The sequence below is a fragment of the Dermacentor albipictus genome, unplaced genomic scaffold, assembly GCF_038994185.2.
Source record: "Dermacentor albipictus isolate Rhodes 1998 colony unplaced genomic scaffold, USDA_Dalb.pri_finalv2 scaffold_21, whole genome shotgun sequence".
Taxonomy (NCBI): domain Eukaryota; kingdom Metazoa; phylum Arthropoda; class Arachnida; order Ixodida; family Ixodidae; genus Dermacentor; species Dermacentor albipictus.
The window spans coordinates 5055930-5074041 of NW_027225575.1; the positions used below are offsets into that span (position 1 = coordinate 5055930).

The 18112-nt window shown below is 44.5% G+C and overlaps 1 protein-coding gene across 1 annotated transcript in view; it reads left to right on the plus strand.

The window, feature by feature from the left end:
* Nucleotides 1-18112, plus strand: part of crb (cell polarity complex component crumbs) — a 308733-nt gene that overhangs the window by 217532 nt on the left and 73089 nt on the right. Inside the window, exons 13-18 of the mRNA XM_065452373.1 lie at nucleotides 204-371; nucleotides 4565-4686; nucleotides 5674-6148; nucleotides 9321-10206; nucleotides 10846-11183; nucleotides 15582-15836. Of these exons, the coding sequence (XP_065308445.1) occupies nucleotides 204-371; nucleotides 4565-4686; nucleotides 5674-6148; nucleotides 9321-10206; nucleotides 10846-11183; nucleotides 15582-15836 (2244 nt within the window). The remainder of the gene's footprint in view (nucleotides 1-203; nucleotides 372-4564; nucleotides 4687-5673; nucleotides 6149-9320; nucleotides 10207-10845; nucleotides 11184-15581; nucleotides 15837-18112) is intronic.

The window sequence follows — 18112 nt, forward strand, 5'->3', positions numbered from 1 at the left end:
TAGTTGATTCCTTGTAACATGAAGAAATGAATCTCGATATTGTGCACATGTATAAAGAGCATGTTCTATGTCCAGCATTTTTTCTGTTCGTGAGAAGTGACGATTTCAAACTCAGAAGTAAACCTCCAGCGAGAGGTAAGCCTAGTAACTTTTGCAGTTGGGTCTGGCTGCTTCAATTTCTTGTCAACTCCTGTGCGGCACAGGTGAACGAGTGCCTCTCACAGCCATGCCTCAATGGAGCGACCTGTGTAGATGGGGTGAACGAGTACAAGTGCATCTGCCCTGGTGGCTATCTGGGTGACCACTGTGAGATAGACTTCAACGAGTGTGCCTCTAGTCCCTGCATGCATGGGGCTACCTGCTTGGACCAGGTGAGTTTTGAATAATTCCTGAAGCGTACCGTAAAAAAACATATGTGAACCTAAATATTACATAACAGTCAATTTTGAGAGCCACGCTGCCTGCTCAGTCGCCCTCGATTTTTTTCTGACGACACATTCTTGGAGATGTCCATTTAGAGGCATATACTCATCTGTGCCATCCAGAGCGTTTGATATTTTGCATTTCTTGAAGGCATGCACGACATGTGTACCAATGTAATGAGAACCCTGCAGGGCTCATAAAATAGGTAATACAATGCCATCTAGCCTTAAAGTAGGCGGACGCGATGCTTTTTGGAAAAAGCGATCACCTCCGTGTTTTGCTGCAGTAGCCCAATGTACAGTGCAGGCTGCAAAGACTCCTTTTTTGGGACCCTAGAAAAATCATCTGTTCCTGCTACACTCTAAAAAGCATGTTTTTCTTGTCTCCTGCCTTGGCTGCTCCCTTTGGTCACTTTGAGCTGTCGCACTGCAACATTGTTGCTGGTAGTTTTGTCAACCAAAATTGTTCTCCGCTTGCTGCCTCTATGGTACTGCCATTGTGCAGCTAAGTAACAGGGGAAATGAGATGGTGATCAAATGTGGTAAGCGGGGTCACTGGTGTGGTATGCATGTATGCAGGCCTTGGCAAATGTCTGTTTCAGCACGGCCATTCATGGTTTTCGGTTTTACTTTTCAATCAAAGCATCTGATGACAATGGCAATAGGTGCCTGCTGCTTTGCACCATGTTTAAAAATTGAAACCGTGACTAAACACGGGATGTTTTGTACCCAAATATAAAACACGAAGGAAATTATGCGTGTCAAATTCTGCATAAAAACAAAGCTTTGTACTATATGCAGATATTTTTACGGCAACAAAGACTTGTACCTTTTGTTACCACATTTTATATCTAGCCATCATGAGCACATATTCGAGGGCCGTGAGATAAGATATAGCACTGATGTTTCTCAAAGTGCTTTTTCTTTCTTGACGCTATTTCATTGTAGAACAAGCTTCCTAACAGTTTTAAAGGTTGCCAGTCAGATGCAGAGTTATGATCACTATTAAGGGCTATTGTTTAATGAAGGTCTGGTGTCAGAGTCACCGACTGATTTTCTGGACCTCGCGGGGACTGAAAAATAGTCAGAAAAATCCAACACACCGAAAAACTCATTCACCCCCAAAAATAACATTTATTAGGTTTGCAACGGCTTAAAATAATCTCTAATACCGTATTTACTCGTATAATGATCGCACTCGCGTCATGATCGCACCCCTGAATTTTGTAGTCAAAATTCGATTTTTTTTTGCTTTCCCATGTAATGATTGCACCCTGAACTTGTTACAGCGATATGTTGTGTGCCAAGTCTAGCTAATGATGGTTGTGCTTAATATCTGTCAAATGCTACGCGAATGACTCTTGAAGACATACCAAGCGGTCTGCATGCAGTACTAAGCAGATGCCCCATTTCATTCCTTTCATCCCTTTCTGCACTTACATGAAAAAAAAAAAACTACAATCAAACTTGCCTCGGCTTTATTATTTGTAGGCTTCGTAATGGTATTGGTCAACAAGAACAACATAAAGGGCGCCTTTCAATTTTTCTCGTCTGCACTCATGGGCACGCAACAAATCGTGAGCGGCAACAATAGTGGCCACGTTTACACTGATACGTTAGAAGTATAACCTATTTATACGCCGATGCTTGTAACGCAGCTAAGATATTTGCCCACCCTTAGCGGAAATGTGCCATATTAGGATAGCAGTGAAGACAAATGCTGCAGTTTTTGCAGCATGCCTGCCATGTGTTTCTATGTCATTGGCAGCCAAGTGCACCCATCTCTGTTTCCGTCCCCTCAGAGCGGACATGGCTACATTATAATTATTGTTGCAAACTTGCCGATAATAATGATATTATTCATTACTGATATGGAAAAAACTGTTGCAGTGCACATAATTTACTCACGAGAAGAAAAATAATCACGTTCGGCATGTTCAGCTTGCTGCGCCGGCTGCCATTTTTGTTTTCGTGTCCCACACCGATAACGGCAGCCACCTGCTTGTTGACCTGTTGTCATCCCGCAGTAAACGCGGGATGAAAAAAGTTAATATTTCTTTTTGTGGGATATTTAACCGGTGTAATGATCGCACCCCTAAATTTGCGTCAATTTTTTTGCCGAAAAAGTGAGATCATTATGCGAGTAAATACGGTAACTCCCTGCCTCATGCTACGCTTGCAGGCAATCAGCTTTGCATGAATGTGCGCAAGAGTGACGTCATTTCCGTGTACAGTCTGACAAGAGCATGACGGCGTTGGCAATCTCCGTTGCCTGAGGTCACCATGGAGATCGAAGAAACGAACCATGTTTCTTCGCGCCACCACAGTGAACACTAGCATTGCTTGGCTCTCATGAAGGCACACGAGGTGAAGCCAATGACACAAATGTTAAGCTGCACAAACACACACAAAGATGCAACATCTTTGAGATGCACCACATGCAAATAGCATAGGAAACAAATAAATAAAAGGGATCCCACATTAAGTGATTATCACGATAGCACTGACCAAAAAAAAGAAAGAAACAAGAAAGTGTCATCCCCTGGAGCGCTTCGTTAACCAAGAAAGAGCGAGCATGACCTCTGAGACGAGATGATGTTGTGCGCTCTCTATTGAAAGCGTGCGCCTCCAAATATTGGGAGGCTATAGAGTGGGCCACTGGAAGTCAAGCCTGGCCAAACCACTGGAAAATCCAACAGGGAGGTTCCCACGATCGGGTAGCATGGCTCGGAACTATCAATTTAGTCTGAAAAATCGAACTTTGGGGCCTAAATTCGTCCAAAAAGTCGGTTTCAAAAATGCAATAATTCTGGGAGAACCCTGACTATGCATTTATTAAATCTGGAATATCCATAAAGTCTGAATTTTTGGAGTCCAAAAAATCTGTCAGTGACTGTATATGTTTTTCATCCCATTTTTCTTGTTTAGCTTTTGTTTTCTGACCACTTATGGTTTTGCTTTTTGTATTTTGTAGTATAGTTGCCTACTGATTTTCGGTATCGTTTAGCGTCAATTAATAGTTGACATAGCAGAGTGTGGGTGTAGGCCAGTTGGTGATTCATGATTTTGGGAAGTTGCCGCAAGCAAATCATGAGACTTGAAGGAAGGGACAACACTAAGCAGTACTGACAACTAATGATTTAATGAAACAAACGCCAAGCTTTTATAGATCAGACACACATGTACACCCGAAAATCAACATAAAAACAAATGAAAACACAGTGACCTTAAACAGGGGTGCGATACAAATACTAAGAAACACTCACAGACTACTGAGGCACGGAACTTGAAACAAAAGTTATTTTTGAAAAACCGCAACTGACAGCTTATTGGTTTTTACGTTGCTTTTCGGGTGTACATGTGTGTCTGATGTATAAAAGCCTGGCGTTTGTTTCATTAAATCATCAGTTGTCAGTACCGCTTTGTGTTGTCCCTTCCTTCAAGTCTCGTGTTTTGCTTGTGGCAAGTTCCCCCCCCCCCCCAAAAAAAAGAAAAGTTGTCTGAATCATTATGTCTACAACCTTGTAATGTTTTTTTTGTATATGTGAGTGTCATTTATTGTCTGTTTGATTGACGTCCCTGTTAATGACTGCTCCCCTGTTTCACTGTAAACCCCCTATGTTTATTGCAACACCTCCCCCCAGTAACGCCCAGAAGGGCCTTTAGGGTATGTGAATAAGAAAATACTTTTTCACATCTACGACCGCACTTGTCTGCCCCTCAACAAATCCAGTGTATAATCGCTATTGCACCCACCCATCACTGTTTCCAGCATGCACCACAAGCTTGGCGTTTGTTTCATTAAATCATCAGTTGTCAGTACCGCTGTAAATGACTATATCCTCACTGCAGATAGAAAAATTCTGTTAAAAAAGGTTCCATGGTGTTTTCTGCGTTACCGCTGCATGATTTGACTGGTAAGCTTTCCATTGCGGTAAAAAAAAAATGGGTACCATAAAAATTGGTTGTCATTACTGTTAATCTCATTGCATTGCAAACATATATAGTCCTAATCTGCTGTGATTTTCTACTGTGTTAAAATCCGCTCACTCATGGTTTCTTTTTATGACTTGCGCAATACTTTTCCCATATTCCCACAGTCTGCCAGTGTAAATGATGTTGATGCACTGGGCTGAATGCAGGTCAATGGATTTCGTTGCGACTGCCCTGCGGGTTATGAGGGCACTCGCTGTGAAATTGACATTGACGAGTGCCAATCGGGACCGTGCCTCAATGGAGCAAGCTGCCTGGATCTTGTCAATGGGTGAGGAGCACTTCTTACTTTAGTTATGTGCCCCTTAGTTTTTTTAGTAGCCATGACCTGGATGCAGAAGGACAGGCATTCTGCAGTTAGGCTTCAAGTTACCAATTTTATCAGGTGCACTTTAGGCTACATTTTCAACAAGCGTTCTGGTAATGTAGGTACGAAATAAAATTGTAATAGTACTACTACAGATTCTACGAGAGATGGTCAAATTTCAGTGGTACCAGGGTCCCGCATTTCGGTGACTGGAAATGTGTCAAACATAGAATGTATTACACAGTGCAATCCTGCTGTGTTGGAATAATCAACTAATGATCAGAATTCATGGTTGAGTTTCAATTAGCTCAGTAGATCTGTTTTGTTTTACCTAGTACATAGAATTCTATATTACTTGCAAGATAGCTGCTGTATTGTTTGGTTCAAGTGGCACATGACTGGTGCATAGCTCTTTGGGTTGAGGTGATAAGCAGAAAATTGGTCGAGACAAAAGCTACGTGAAACACGGTTGGTAATGACTAACATGTAAGCTTAGTTGAAGCAAAAATATTTTAAAAATTAGGCTGTTAGTTACTATCTGCCTGCTCCAGTGCTTTTCTTTTTTCTTCACTTACCAGAATAATTCAAACTGCATCTGCCAGGCATTCTCACATCTGTTCTCACTGTACATCTGTCTCCAAGATCTATATCAATCTGTGCCTGTCCGCACATCCTATAATTTATTCACAACAGAAACGCTAGTACTGTAATCACTTGCCTGTTGTGCCTTTTTTTTCTTTAAGGCGAAAGCCTTAAGTGGCTCATGTCTGATGGCCTTGAAAAAAAAATGCGTCGTCCGGTCCAATGGTATAAAAACTATGATCAGCAATTGCTCACTCAGCAAAATGAAGCGTACAGTGCATACATTCATTGAAATCATGTATAATGCCAAGAAACCTTGAAATGGTTGCTCTATGCTGATGTACTTTCTTGCTGTTCTTAAATGTGCAGGTATGAGTGCAACTGCACTGATACAGGCTTCGAAGGCGCACACTGTGAGCGGAACATTGACGACTGCTACCCGGGGGCCTGCTTGCATGGTGGAACGTGCGAAGATCGTGTGCGTGGTTTCTACTGCCACTGCTATGACGGCTATGAGGGCAGTTCCTGTGAAACTGATGTACCAGACTGCGACCCTCCAAGGCCGTCTACTCCACCCTGTGAAAATGGGGCTGCCTGTCTTGAACGCTCCAATACGAGTCTCTACCGGGAAAACTATCTGGGGCTCTTCCAGAGCTTCAGTTATGCCACGGCTGCTGGATATGTGTGCCTCTGCCCACCTGGATTTAATGGAACAAGATGCGAAAACAACATAGACGATTGTCCTGGCCACAACTGCAGTATCTACGGTCACTGTGTTGACCTGGTGAATGCGTATCGCTGCGAGTGTCAGGCGGGATATGAAGGTGTCGACTGTGGAACTGAGGTGCGTGTTGTCTCTTTTTCTCTTCTAGCTTCTAGAAAACCTCTTAGAATATAAAGTGTGTGATGCGAATGACAATCATATTTACTCAATTTTATTTTATTTTTTCTGAAAGAATTGACTTAATGTTAATATTTGAACAGAGTGCAAAAATTCCACTACCTACACACTATTGTCATTGGCATCAAGCCTTTCCTGCAGAGAATATTGTGCATTTATTTGTGCAGCATGCGCAGCACCATTCACATGCTCAGTCATCACCTGTGGCACCTGCATTTGAGAGCAGGTGCTGTACAAATAATTTTAAACAATTTTGGCATAACCTGTTTCATGATGACTGTCGACGTTAATGTGATTAGCCTCCAAGCAATGTAGCAAGACTAGTCACATGATTGTTAAATAATGACGATGGCATAACAGTATCAGCGTGAGGACAATGGGATGACAAGTGCATGATGACTATGGTGGGATGATGCGTGTATGGCGATGATAGTGTGACGACAAGTGACGAATATTGGATGACGAAGCTGGAATGATGACAATGGAACAGGCCCGAAGGCGTCACGACAACGGTATGCAAGGAATGCATAACAACTGTGTGATGACGACGCAATGACGATGATGACATGACAATGGTGGCATGATCAAACGGAATGATGCAAGCATGATTTTGATGGAATGGCGAAGAAGGAATTACGTTGATGGAACAAAAAAAGGAGGTACGGTAAGCGTCTGATTTTTCGGACTTCCTAGGGCTGCAAAAACATCCGAAAAATTGGGCTGTCCAAAAAAATTAATGCATGCCTTTTACTGCTCCCAAAAACTCGTATTACCACAGGCATGTCCAAAATAGCTCTGAAGACCTGCCAGTATACTCGCCAGGTGTACTGTATACCAGGCATGTTCGACAAATCGTGCATCTGAAAGGTCGGTCATAGATTGTATAGTGACAATGGCATGACGACAATAGCATGACATTTATGAAATTGTGATGATGGCACAATGACATCTTGACAATGACAGCGTGATGACGATGGCACGACAAGAGTCGGATTACGAAGCTAATATGAAGACGGCGGAACGACCACGACGGCATCACGGCCGCTATGGGAGATGGAAATTCAAGACAATGAGCAAAACGAGAACAAGGAAAAAGTGGGAGCCAATCTTTCAACAAGTGGACTTGTCTTTTTCAAGGCAAAAGTGATCGTACGAGGTACGATCACTTTCGTGCTTGGCACCAGACATGTCGGGGTCTACGAGCAACTGTGTTCGCTGTAGGAACGCTGTTGCACTACATTCGGAGCTGAGTTATGTGAAATGTTGCAAAAGTGATCGGATTTTCAAAATCAATCGATCAAGAATACTGCTCCATGGCAGTGCCATCATCACTGATCGACGCATGGGACGCACTTTGTGCTCTCGGCAATATGGTTGTATAGCCTTGAGCAAGGATTGCCCAGGCCAATGGAATTTTGACAGTAATGTTTCGTTTTGCTATGCATTGCCTGTCTATTCTGTTCCATTTTGCAACAACAAAATTCGTGTCCCGCAAGCAAGTTTTTCTTTTGCTTTTGCCACCGATTTTGTTATTGCGGGCTTCAACTGTAATTCTTATTTGAGCAATAGTTAAGTGGGGCCATCAATTACTCACTGGCACACTGGGCTTGTCAGGTAGCTTTGCCATAGCAGGTCCCACCCCACATGACGAGGCAGGTTGGTTAGTTCAGATGACCATACAGTTTCTGACTATACAGTTCAGAAAACTTATTGGTGGGCAAATTACAATGTGGCCGATGGGGTGCGGGTCACAAATGATTCTTTTTGCAGACATATAGAGGAACAGAAATTCCACTGTGAGTTTCGTGCATCTGCTGCTTGCGAGGTTGTGAGCAAAAGTAAAACTCCTCATGCTTTATATTCTTGAAATTAGCTTTGCCCCATGCCCCAACCTGGCATCTCTCTGCAGTAGCATGGCACGAGATCTTAGCATGTGAGGAAGTTTATCACCTAGGGGCATGAGGATTCCATTGAGCGTTTCCACTCATTGCTGTACATCTTTGTTAATTATCACTGCTAATTTTCTTAAAGCTGCATAGTAACACTATTTAATAGGGTGTGCAAGTATTTGAAAAGTTTGAATATTATCGAATGCTATATTTTTAATATCCATATTCGATTTGAAAAATAGATACGTATTCGAAGATGTTACAATATTCGGTTGGATACGAATATTCCTGCCAAACATAATATATTGCTGGCTGTGTGGGAGCAAACACAATTCTTAGCATTCGTTTCTGTCTAATCTAAGAATATTGGAGCGATTTTCTGCAGAATTTTGCGGTGTCGTGCTGCTAGCGAAATTTCGCTTGTAAAGCACACTTATGCACTAAACTTCGGAACATTGCGGGAAAGCCAGTCTTTCAGTAGCAAGGGGTACGGGTTTGCTGACAGCGAAGGTCACTTTTCTTTTTCTTTTTTTAAAAATATTTTTGCAGCGCCACCCTCAATTCTGAGCTCATTGCTCAGCAAGTGCGATGAGAGACGACTGGCACAGGGTCAAATGCCTCCGATTTCTCGGGCATTTGATGCAATATAAGGCACAAGCTGGCAAGAACAGCTAGTGGGAATTACTAAATTTTCCAAGTTAATGTGAGCCAAATACACAATGTTTTAGTATAACGGCTTACTGGTCTAGTTTTTTTAGCTTTGACAATGCAAGTACAATGTTCCAACATGATAAATTATTAACCCAACTTGCTAATAAATCCATGTGCATATCAATATCGATATTTGATGTGATATTTAAAGCTAAGCATTTGTATTCGATTTGTATGAGAAAATTTTTATGTTTGCACAACCCTAATATTTAAGTAAATGGTACCTGGGGACAGTTGGTACTAGTTTTGCATTTGTAGTTAACAATTGTGCGCAATGAAAACTGCCACTAATATTACATTGCCAGGATGTACATTCTGTGCATTAATGAAGACAATTACTGTACACTCTTCAAATGTCTGTGGTGGGAAGTGGGAGTCAGGCCTGCTTTGATGTTCTGTGCAAAAAAACCACTAATATGTGCTGGTTTTGTGGATCACAAATCATCAGACTCATTGTTGTTCTTAAGCAATATTGTGACCGTATTATTTGTTGGCATTTTTTTTTTGTTCCCCAGGTGAACGAATGCGAGGCATATCAACCATGTCGCAATGGTGCCACCTGCCATGACAAGGTTGCCGACTATGAATGTACATGTGCTGACGGGTATGGTGACAAGAATTGCTCAACACTCCTGATTGGCTGCCGAGAGGTACCGTGCCTGAATGATGCCCGTTGTGAGCCGCTATTGACTGATGATGGGCAGCACTCGTACCGCTGCCATTGCCTGCCAGGCTTTGCGGGAAACATCTGCCAAACAGTTACAACTGCCTCACTGAACAATGAATCCACTTGGGACCTCACCATTAAGGCAGACCGGCAGCATGAAGGTGCGCTGGACTACCACAAGTTGAAGATGCAATTCCGAACAACCCTTCCCACGGGTCTGTTAGCGCGCGTGGCCCTAGATAAAAATCGCATGCTGTTGGTTGCCCTGGCCCAAGGCCGTGTAATTGTGGAGTCTGCAGATGACTCATTGGTCACCATTGGTGAGGGACTGAATAATGCTGAATGGAAGGAACTGAATCTGGAATTGTTATTGGGATCGATATCCGTGTCCTTGACTGAAGGCCCTAATGCAACAGCCTTATTGCCTGGCTATGATCCGGCCACTCCGCTGGTTTCAGTTGTCCTTGGAAGTGGACAGTCTCATCGAGATGCTGCCAATAGTGTATGGAGTTTGCATAAACAGAACATAAGTGGCTTTGTAGGGTGCTTGAGAGAAGTGTGGCTCGACGGAGTGCTGCAGTTGCCACGTGACCAGGCTGGGCTCTCTGAGGGTTGTCCACGTGAGGAGCAGTGCGTCACTGACACATGCAGTGGCCAAGGCAACTGTGTGGATCTGTGGGACCGGCACGAGTGTCACTGCCACCGACCCTACTATGGCGAGCGGTGTAACAACAGTACGTGCAACTTTTCTTAACTTTTGTATAGCTTACCTAACAGGCAGAAGTTTATCCTCAATGACACTGTGCAGACAGGTTACAAAAAGGTTGCCTTGTGCTAGCATCGGTGCTGTATTCAGCTGCTAGAAAAATCTGCATCAGCGCTGTATTTAGCTACTAGAAAAATCTAATATGAAGTGAAACTTTCTACACTTTCTTGGTGACTTTGTATCCCAGGTGTAGCTTTGGGACATCTGATTTGATTCATGCCAGCCAACTGAACTTCTAGAAATTGATTAGCGACTCTTATTTAAAATGAATATATATATATATATATATATATATGCATGCTGGATATGCTGGGGATATACATCTACCAACAAGCTCAGTTTTCAGCCCTTCTGCTCTGTAAGATGTTCACCATCATTAAAATAATGCAAGTCCACTGGTGCTGTTGTGTAGGTGCTGTAGCATTTCTTACATAATTTTTAAGACTGCCTGAATGCGCTGTATATGACAAGCCTTCTTACTGCTAGTGAGGAGCAGAGATCTGCTTGCTAGCCTGCTTTCTTGAATACAGAAGCGATCAAAAGGCCATTTAAGGTTGACATGCTTCTAACCCTTCAATATATCCAAAATTTATGTACTCCTGTGCAGGCTACCCAGCGGCCACCTTTGGTCATCATAACAGCTTGAGCTTCACCAGGCTGCGGGTGAAGCCTGAACACTGGGGCAGCCTTGGCCTGGGAGTTGAGGCCACCCTGTTTGTGCGCACCCGGAGCCCTTCTGGCCTGCTCTTCTACATCGGTGCAGAGCCCTCGCCTATGCAGTCTTCAACGGGTGACGAGAGCTTCTTAGCTGCCCGGCTCCGTGATGGCCGTCTTCAAGTGCTTCTGCTGAGCAGTTCCACTGGTGGTGCTGGAACAACCTACGTGCCTAAGATTCTGCATCCATCCAAGTTGCGACTGGATGATGGCAAGCTTCACTTTGTCCAGGTTGGTTGTTGTGTTTAGATTCAAGAGACATAATTCAAATATAAAACAATCTTTCTCGGCATCCTGTGGAAATGATATTGAGGTTTGTTGCACGTAAAAAAAAAAAAGAGAGGGAACATTTACCGATTGCTGGGTGCAGATATTTCTTTTTATTTAGGCTTTTGATTACTTTCAAAAGTTTCAGAAGATTCTGGGAATAAATAAAAACATCAAGTTTAGAAATCTGTAATGCTGCGATGAAAACATATACAGTAAAACCTCGTTATAACGAAGTTGAAGGGGGGGGGTTGTAATTTGTTATAACCATTAGTTTGTTATAGCCACTATCCATTTCTATCCACAATTAGCAAGCAAGAGAGGATGTACTTACCACCAAATCTCACAGCAGCCTGCCACATGAAAAAGAAAATGGCCATCACACGAAAAAAAAAACAAGTGAAAAAAAGACAGCAAGGAATTGCTATGTTATTCACGCCAAATGGCTCATTACTGATTGATCAACAGCACACCATCTGGCAGCTCACTTTGCAGAAAAGAAGTCCTTGATAGATTCTTGCTGCGTCTTCTTCAGGCGAATGATGGCTTTTTCAGCTGCAGCCACTATTTCAAGTCTGTCCTCGCCGTCATCGTGAGTGCCAAAGAAGCGGCACAGAAAGTCTGCCACATCCAGCACTTGTGCGGGCGTCGGTGCTTCGGGTTTGCCAATATTAGGCTCCGGGCTGTCATCGACACATACGTCACTGTCATCATTAGGCACCCCCGTCACTGCGTGCACGATTTCTGCCTCCGTTAGCTCTTCGGTCGTGACCACGTCAGCGTCGGCACTGACGTACGCGCAGAAGGTGTGCAGTCGGGCACAACCACGCTAGGGCTTGGTTGCCTGCGGCGCCTTCATTGGCGGCAGTACTGAGATCTTCACTGTAACCGCCGCTGCTGATGCCAAATGAGGCACGCCGGAAGAAATTTGCAATCATGCTTGCCGGTACAGCCATCCAAGCAGCCTGTAGCATCTCGATTGCCATGTACAAGTCAATAGTGGACTCGCGCTTCATGCTCATATTGAGCAGAGTCCGGTCGATCACATGCTTGCAGTAGCCCGACTTAAAGTTCATGATAACTCCTTGGTCGAGGGGTTGCACAACTGCAGTGCAGTTTGGCAGCAAGAAGCATAGCTCGATGTTTTTGAGCACAGCGGCAGTGTGGTGGGCTGCGCAGTTGTCCAGTATGAGGCATATCTTCCGGTTCAGCTTGCCCAGCCGCTCGTCCGACTCCTGCAGCCACTGTGCGAAAATTTCTATTGTCATCCAAGCCTTATGATTGGACACATAACTCACTTGGAGCTTACATTTGCCTTTGAAGCATCGTGGTGACGCAGTTTTGTAGACCACTAGGGCCGGCACCTTTTCTGACCCATCCATGTGGCGGGAACTCGCACGAATGAACCGATAGAAACACACACTGATATTGTTGACGAGCACGGAGGCAACGACAAGCAACAACAAAACTGCAGTCAGCGCTGCCCCACGCGCGCAGTGGAAGAGCGGGCCGGTCCACCAGTTCTACGGGAAAGGGGAGGTCGGGAGGCGCGCACAGGAGACGCGAACGTCACACGCTATGAGACATTGACCCGACAGGTACCAAAATGGTCAGTATGTGCTCATTGTGGAAAAAAAATTGACGACGATTACGTTACTTCCTAATGTGAAATTTGAGCGCAGCTCTTCAGCTGTTTCGGCTTTTCTGTATACTGAGGCAAATAATTCGAGCAAGACATGTATGTACAGTTACAACTTTTGATTCTTCTCTTCTTCAAGAAACACTCCACTCCCAGTTCTTGATTGTCATGAAGGTAGCTTCGTGGTGGAGAAATAGATGGATATATGCTAGACTTGCTGCACCAATGCCTGGTTCGGCGCAGCGCACCTCTGTGTTCTTGCGGCAACGGCGCTGGACCTCTGCTTGGGCAGCTCGTTTACCAGCAGCGGCAGACGAAGGACTTCCACTGGTTGCCTCGCTGATGGCTTAGAAAGAACTGGCTGAGAATAAACTACTTATATAGGCAGACTAACTATATTATAATATAAACCGTCCGTGAACCTCGAACAATTCGTCTGGTGCGGAACATTTCGCACCAGCTGCCGCAAAGAGAGTGTAGCTTGGCACAGCTGCCTCGCTTATCGGGAGGTTGCACATGGCAGCACCTAGGCGCATAGGAATGTTGCGCGGCGAAGAGATGGCAGCAACTGACTGACGCTGCTGACGCGGCTAGCGAGTCAACTGAACGTGGTTTTGCATTTCGGCTTGGGAAGCACGCACCATGATCCGCTGATACCAAGCCGGCGCTTCGGCAACTGGAGAACACCGCGCGCTCTTGCGCGGTTGCTGCCACGGAGGAGAGGAGGGGGGGAAGGGGTACACGCAGGGGCGAACGGTTGCAGCTATGCGTTTTGGCTTGGGCAGCAGCACATAATCAAGATAAGCCGTCACCGAGCCGGCGCTCTGATTGCCGCCACACATGAGTGGTATTTGCGCCAAGAGCACCAAGAGATGGCGCCAAGAGCATGCGCAGCTAGAGCAGCGCGTTGGCCCCGGCTACGGAGCTGGTTATGGTGAGGCACGACGGCACCGCGAAATGCAGAAATGGGCGCCAGAGAGCTGCGCTCTATAAGAAAGGTTTGTTATACCTATTGCGAGGAAATTTTAACTTTGTTAGAACGAGGTTTTCAATACATGGGCATCTATCAGAATTTCAAGTGGAATCACGATTGCTTCATTATATCCATTAGTTCGTTATATCCAGTTTCATTATAACGAGGTTTTACTGTATCGTTTTAGCTGTAAATTGCATCAAGTTAGGACATCCAAGATGGACAAAATTGATAAACATATTACACACTACTCCCTGGTATCCCACCAGTAATTTGTGAATAGAATATTTACAGAACTTGTATAAACAATATATGGATTTCACATTAGGCTCAGAGCTAACATGTCATGTTTATCCACTGAGACGCTCTAATACATGATGCAATTTACAGATCAAGTCAGAATTTAATTTCCTCTCTTCCCGGGTTTCAATTCTAGCTCCATGGCCGCTTTTCTATCTGAGGTTGAATGTAAAACACTTGTGCTAAGGAACCCCAGGTCATCAGAATTAATCGGGAGACCTCCACTACAGTGTCCCTCAATCCCATGATGCAGCTACCGGATGTTAAGTTCTACCATTCAGTTCAATTCAACTTTTTCTCATGAGGGCCACATATTCAAATCAGTTCAGTGGTTGCCCAGGAAGAGCAGTTCTGTGTTTGGGATGTAAAGTGCCGAGTGATTCAAACACAATAATTGAGCCGCATAGTGGCCATCACTTTTTGCACTACCGGTGAGTGCTGGGTGATTGCTTGGGGCTCAAATGCAGTCACAAAGTGTTGTGTCACAAAGGCCCTCAGTTTCGTCATATACCATAATGCATCAGCTTGGTGGCCCCAGAGCCCATTGGTGATGCATAAAGTGCCAGCAGTCATGTGCTCCAAGTGTCATATTCGAATCGCTGAGCACTGTACATATTTGAAGAGGCAGTTAGCTCCGAGCTGCAGCTTTTTAAAGGTTCCTTAAAACATTTTTCTAGCTAACCATAGAATGACAACACTATTAAATTACATTGCCTCACAAATCTCTTGTTCGAAAAAGATGTAATCCTTCAAACACATGTGAAGTTAAACGTAGTTATCGGACCGAGGAGTAACTTTCTCTGTTCTTCCATTTCCACTCCCGCGCTGGTAAGCTACGCAGCAGAGACGGCAAAGAGCCGCAGGTGAGCAATGCCCCACTGGCCCCACCCAAAGGCTGAATGTCTCGGTAGGGACACTGCTCGTGGCAGCACCCCATGGCGGCTGCGGTATCTACGTTACACTTTTCATCACGGAGGCCAAGTGCAGCAGATGCAGTAACACGCAACTGTCGCGTGTAGACTGGCAGTGAAAAGATGAAAGGGATTATCTGTCTTTTTGAGATCGCAGACAAATAAATTTTTTATTTATTTAACTCAAACGAGCTATAATTGTATTACTGAGAATGTTCTCGCAATTACGAAATCAACCAATAGCTGTTGTGGGCCCAGCTGCTTGATATGGCCCTGTATGACAACATTGTGGAAGCGAGGGCAGACGATTTTTCACTGCTCCTGACACGAGATTGTCAATTCCCTGCTGCATGCAGTGCAATAATATGTTTTGCATGCTCACAGAAGCCTCATTAACAGGTCAGAAACCTTTTCTTGCTATGTTTGTGAAGTGTTTTAGGGCCCTTTTAAGTGGTGGCACCTCCAAACGAGCGAATGGCAAGCTAAAACATCGTTGTGCACTGCATTGACTTTCCCTGTGCTGGACCTTTTTTTGCCAGGTGTGGCTCAACGATTCGTGGCTCGGAGCAGCAGTGGACGGTCAGGGGGGTTTGGAACCCCCGATGAGTGGTGGCAGTGGTAACGTCATTGCCCCCCACATTATCTATCTTGGATGGCTGCAGACGCAGAGTCAGCCACCCCTCAGACGCCGACGCCGGCAGGCTGCAGTGGGTGGTGGTTCTTCCTGGCTGGGAGTGCTCACCGATTCCGTTGGCAATGTTGACGCGTTCAAGGGAGTTCTTCAAGATTTGAGGGTATGTTGGCAGCAGCAAGTTTGTTGCCGTTTTTACCCTCACTTGACAACCTGATGACGCTTGCTGACCTTGGCTCACATGACCCCTTTTCTTTTCTGGAAGAATGCGAGAAATGTGTGGAACTCATTTCTCCCAATTTTCTTTTTGCATGATGGCACAAAGGAAAAGCACATAAGGAAAACATGCAAGTGCCCAGATGTCTCCTGACTCTAACATTTGCATGCACTAGTCGTGCTGGCAGTTGGGAATTTGTGTGATAATCTTCGAACCAAAATGCAGCGCTGAATTGTGCCTGGCAGTCCTTACAGTAAGTGTCCTTGTGCGATTTCTGCTCTTGGTCAACTGAACATGTGCGAGGAGCAAACTGGTAGCTCCAACAGCTGTGGCTCCTGCCACTTTCAAACTGCTATCACGTGGCTCAAATATAGACCAAACTGAGTGATTTAAAATGTATACTTGCAAGCATGATTTACTGCTGGCAAGCCAAGCAAATTAATTGGGATCTCGACAAATGGAACGATTAGCAATGATGGCAGTGTGAATTATAGGGTCCATCTGTGTAAGTGGACACAAGCAATCTGTATTTCTAGCAGTGCTTTTCATTTTCAGAGAAATGCTGCAGAATAAAACTGTTGTGAGCTAAACGGAATGGTTAAAGTCTTGCATACTAATATTGTTTTTGCTGGTATCTTGCTACAGGCACCAAGACTAGCACTTTTTGGGTCATAATTTATTCACCATATAGTAGTAGACCAGTGGTTCTTCAACTGGGTTTTGCAGAACTCAAGGGTTCAGCAATTGGTATTTTATAGTTCCACGAGTGGTCAGAACGAATCTAACCTAATGTTGTTTTTTTCCTGTTCACTTTGAGAATTTATCGACATAGAACAATAATTTAGCATTTTGGATTTAACGAAGCCATCACATGCCACATGTACACTTCGGTAGTCTCTGAGTAGCGAGGGACCCACGCAACAGCGGCATGTAAGATTCATCATTGTGTGATTCGCGGACCCGCTGTAACCAAGTTGAGCGCTTTTAATACGTACTTGCGAGTGCAGTTTCTGCAGTTCTGCAGGCTGTGAGCCACTTGTCAACCTGGTCGACTTTTGTTGCCAACAGATGACAATATCGGCCGCTTAAACGGCATAATGTAATGGACATGCAGGAAATATTCACGCATTAGTTGTGGCTCAGGCACATTGGTGTCAACACTGGTTTTCTACTGGTTTCGACTGGTTTTCTACTGCACTATGTCGGTTCTGTAATGAAAACGCACAACGACCGTCCTGAGCGTGCAAAGAGCACCACTGCATGCCAGGCAATGCAGGCATTTAGGCTTAGCGGTGTGATCGGTGCTATATATCGAATAACATTTCATAGCATGAAGGATATGCGACATCTTTTGTGCATCCAACAGTTCATTTAGACTGCACTTATGATGCATGGTGCCTAGAGCGGTAGTACTAGCATGGACGACACACGCTGCATTATGATGGGCAGAGGAGCACAGAAAAAAATCGCTTGCCTATGGATTTTCGCGAGTTCATCAAAAGCTATGGCCTCTGAGATTAAAGTAAACACCCCGAACCATAAATGACTGAGGCCACATACAGACGCAGTCATGGTGCTACTTTGGTTAGGCAGATTCAAAGAATGAGGCCCCCTTCCCCCCGATACATGCCGGCACTTCAGCACTCGCAGCATAGGATGGCGATGGCAGCGCACCACTTTCAGACTTTAATTATGAGAGCTAATTCAGAAGACAAATTATTTTACATGCTAAGTTAGCAGACACCTACACAACTCAGGAGACTTGCATGTGCTGCAGGAAGAACTAGCGAAATGGTTAGTCTGAGTGTGGGCCACCTTCCCATTTGCAATTGTAGCAGAGAGGTTTAAAAAAAATGTGGAATGTCAAACGCAATGGACCACGAAAAGAGTGACTTGTACCTAGACGTGCAGTGATAACAATGTCTCCAAGGTTGACGGTGGAGTGTAAGTAATTTTACGTTCAGCGAAGGTAAACTCTGCCAGTTCCATCTTCCAAGGTATGCTACATTTTTTGTGTTAGTAATATAATAGATATTGGTGCACATTGTTTTCTGCTACGAACCTATAACAACTGGGTGCCTTTTAGAATCGGATGTGTACTGCCAAATGAAACAGCAGTGTGTTTGGGCATATTTTCTGTCCCTTCTAAAGGGTCCCATGACGTGGTTGTCTAACTAGTATTTTGAATTCATCATTGTGACTGAGTGTAGGGGCACAATATG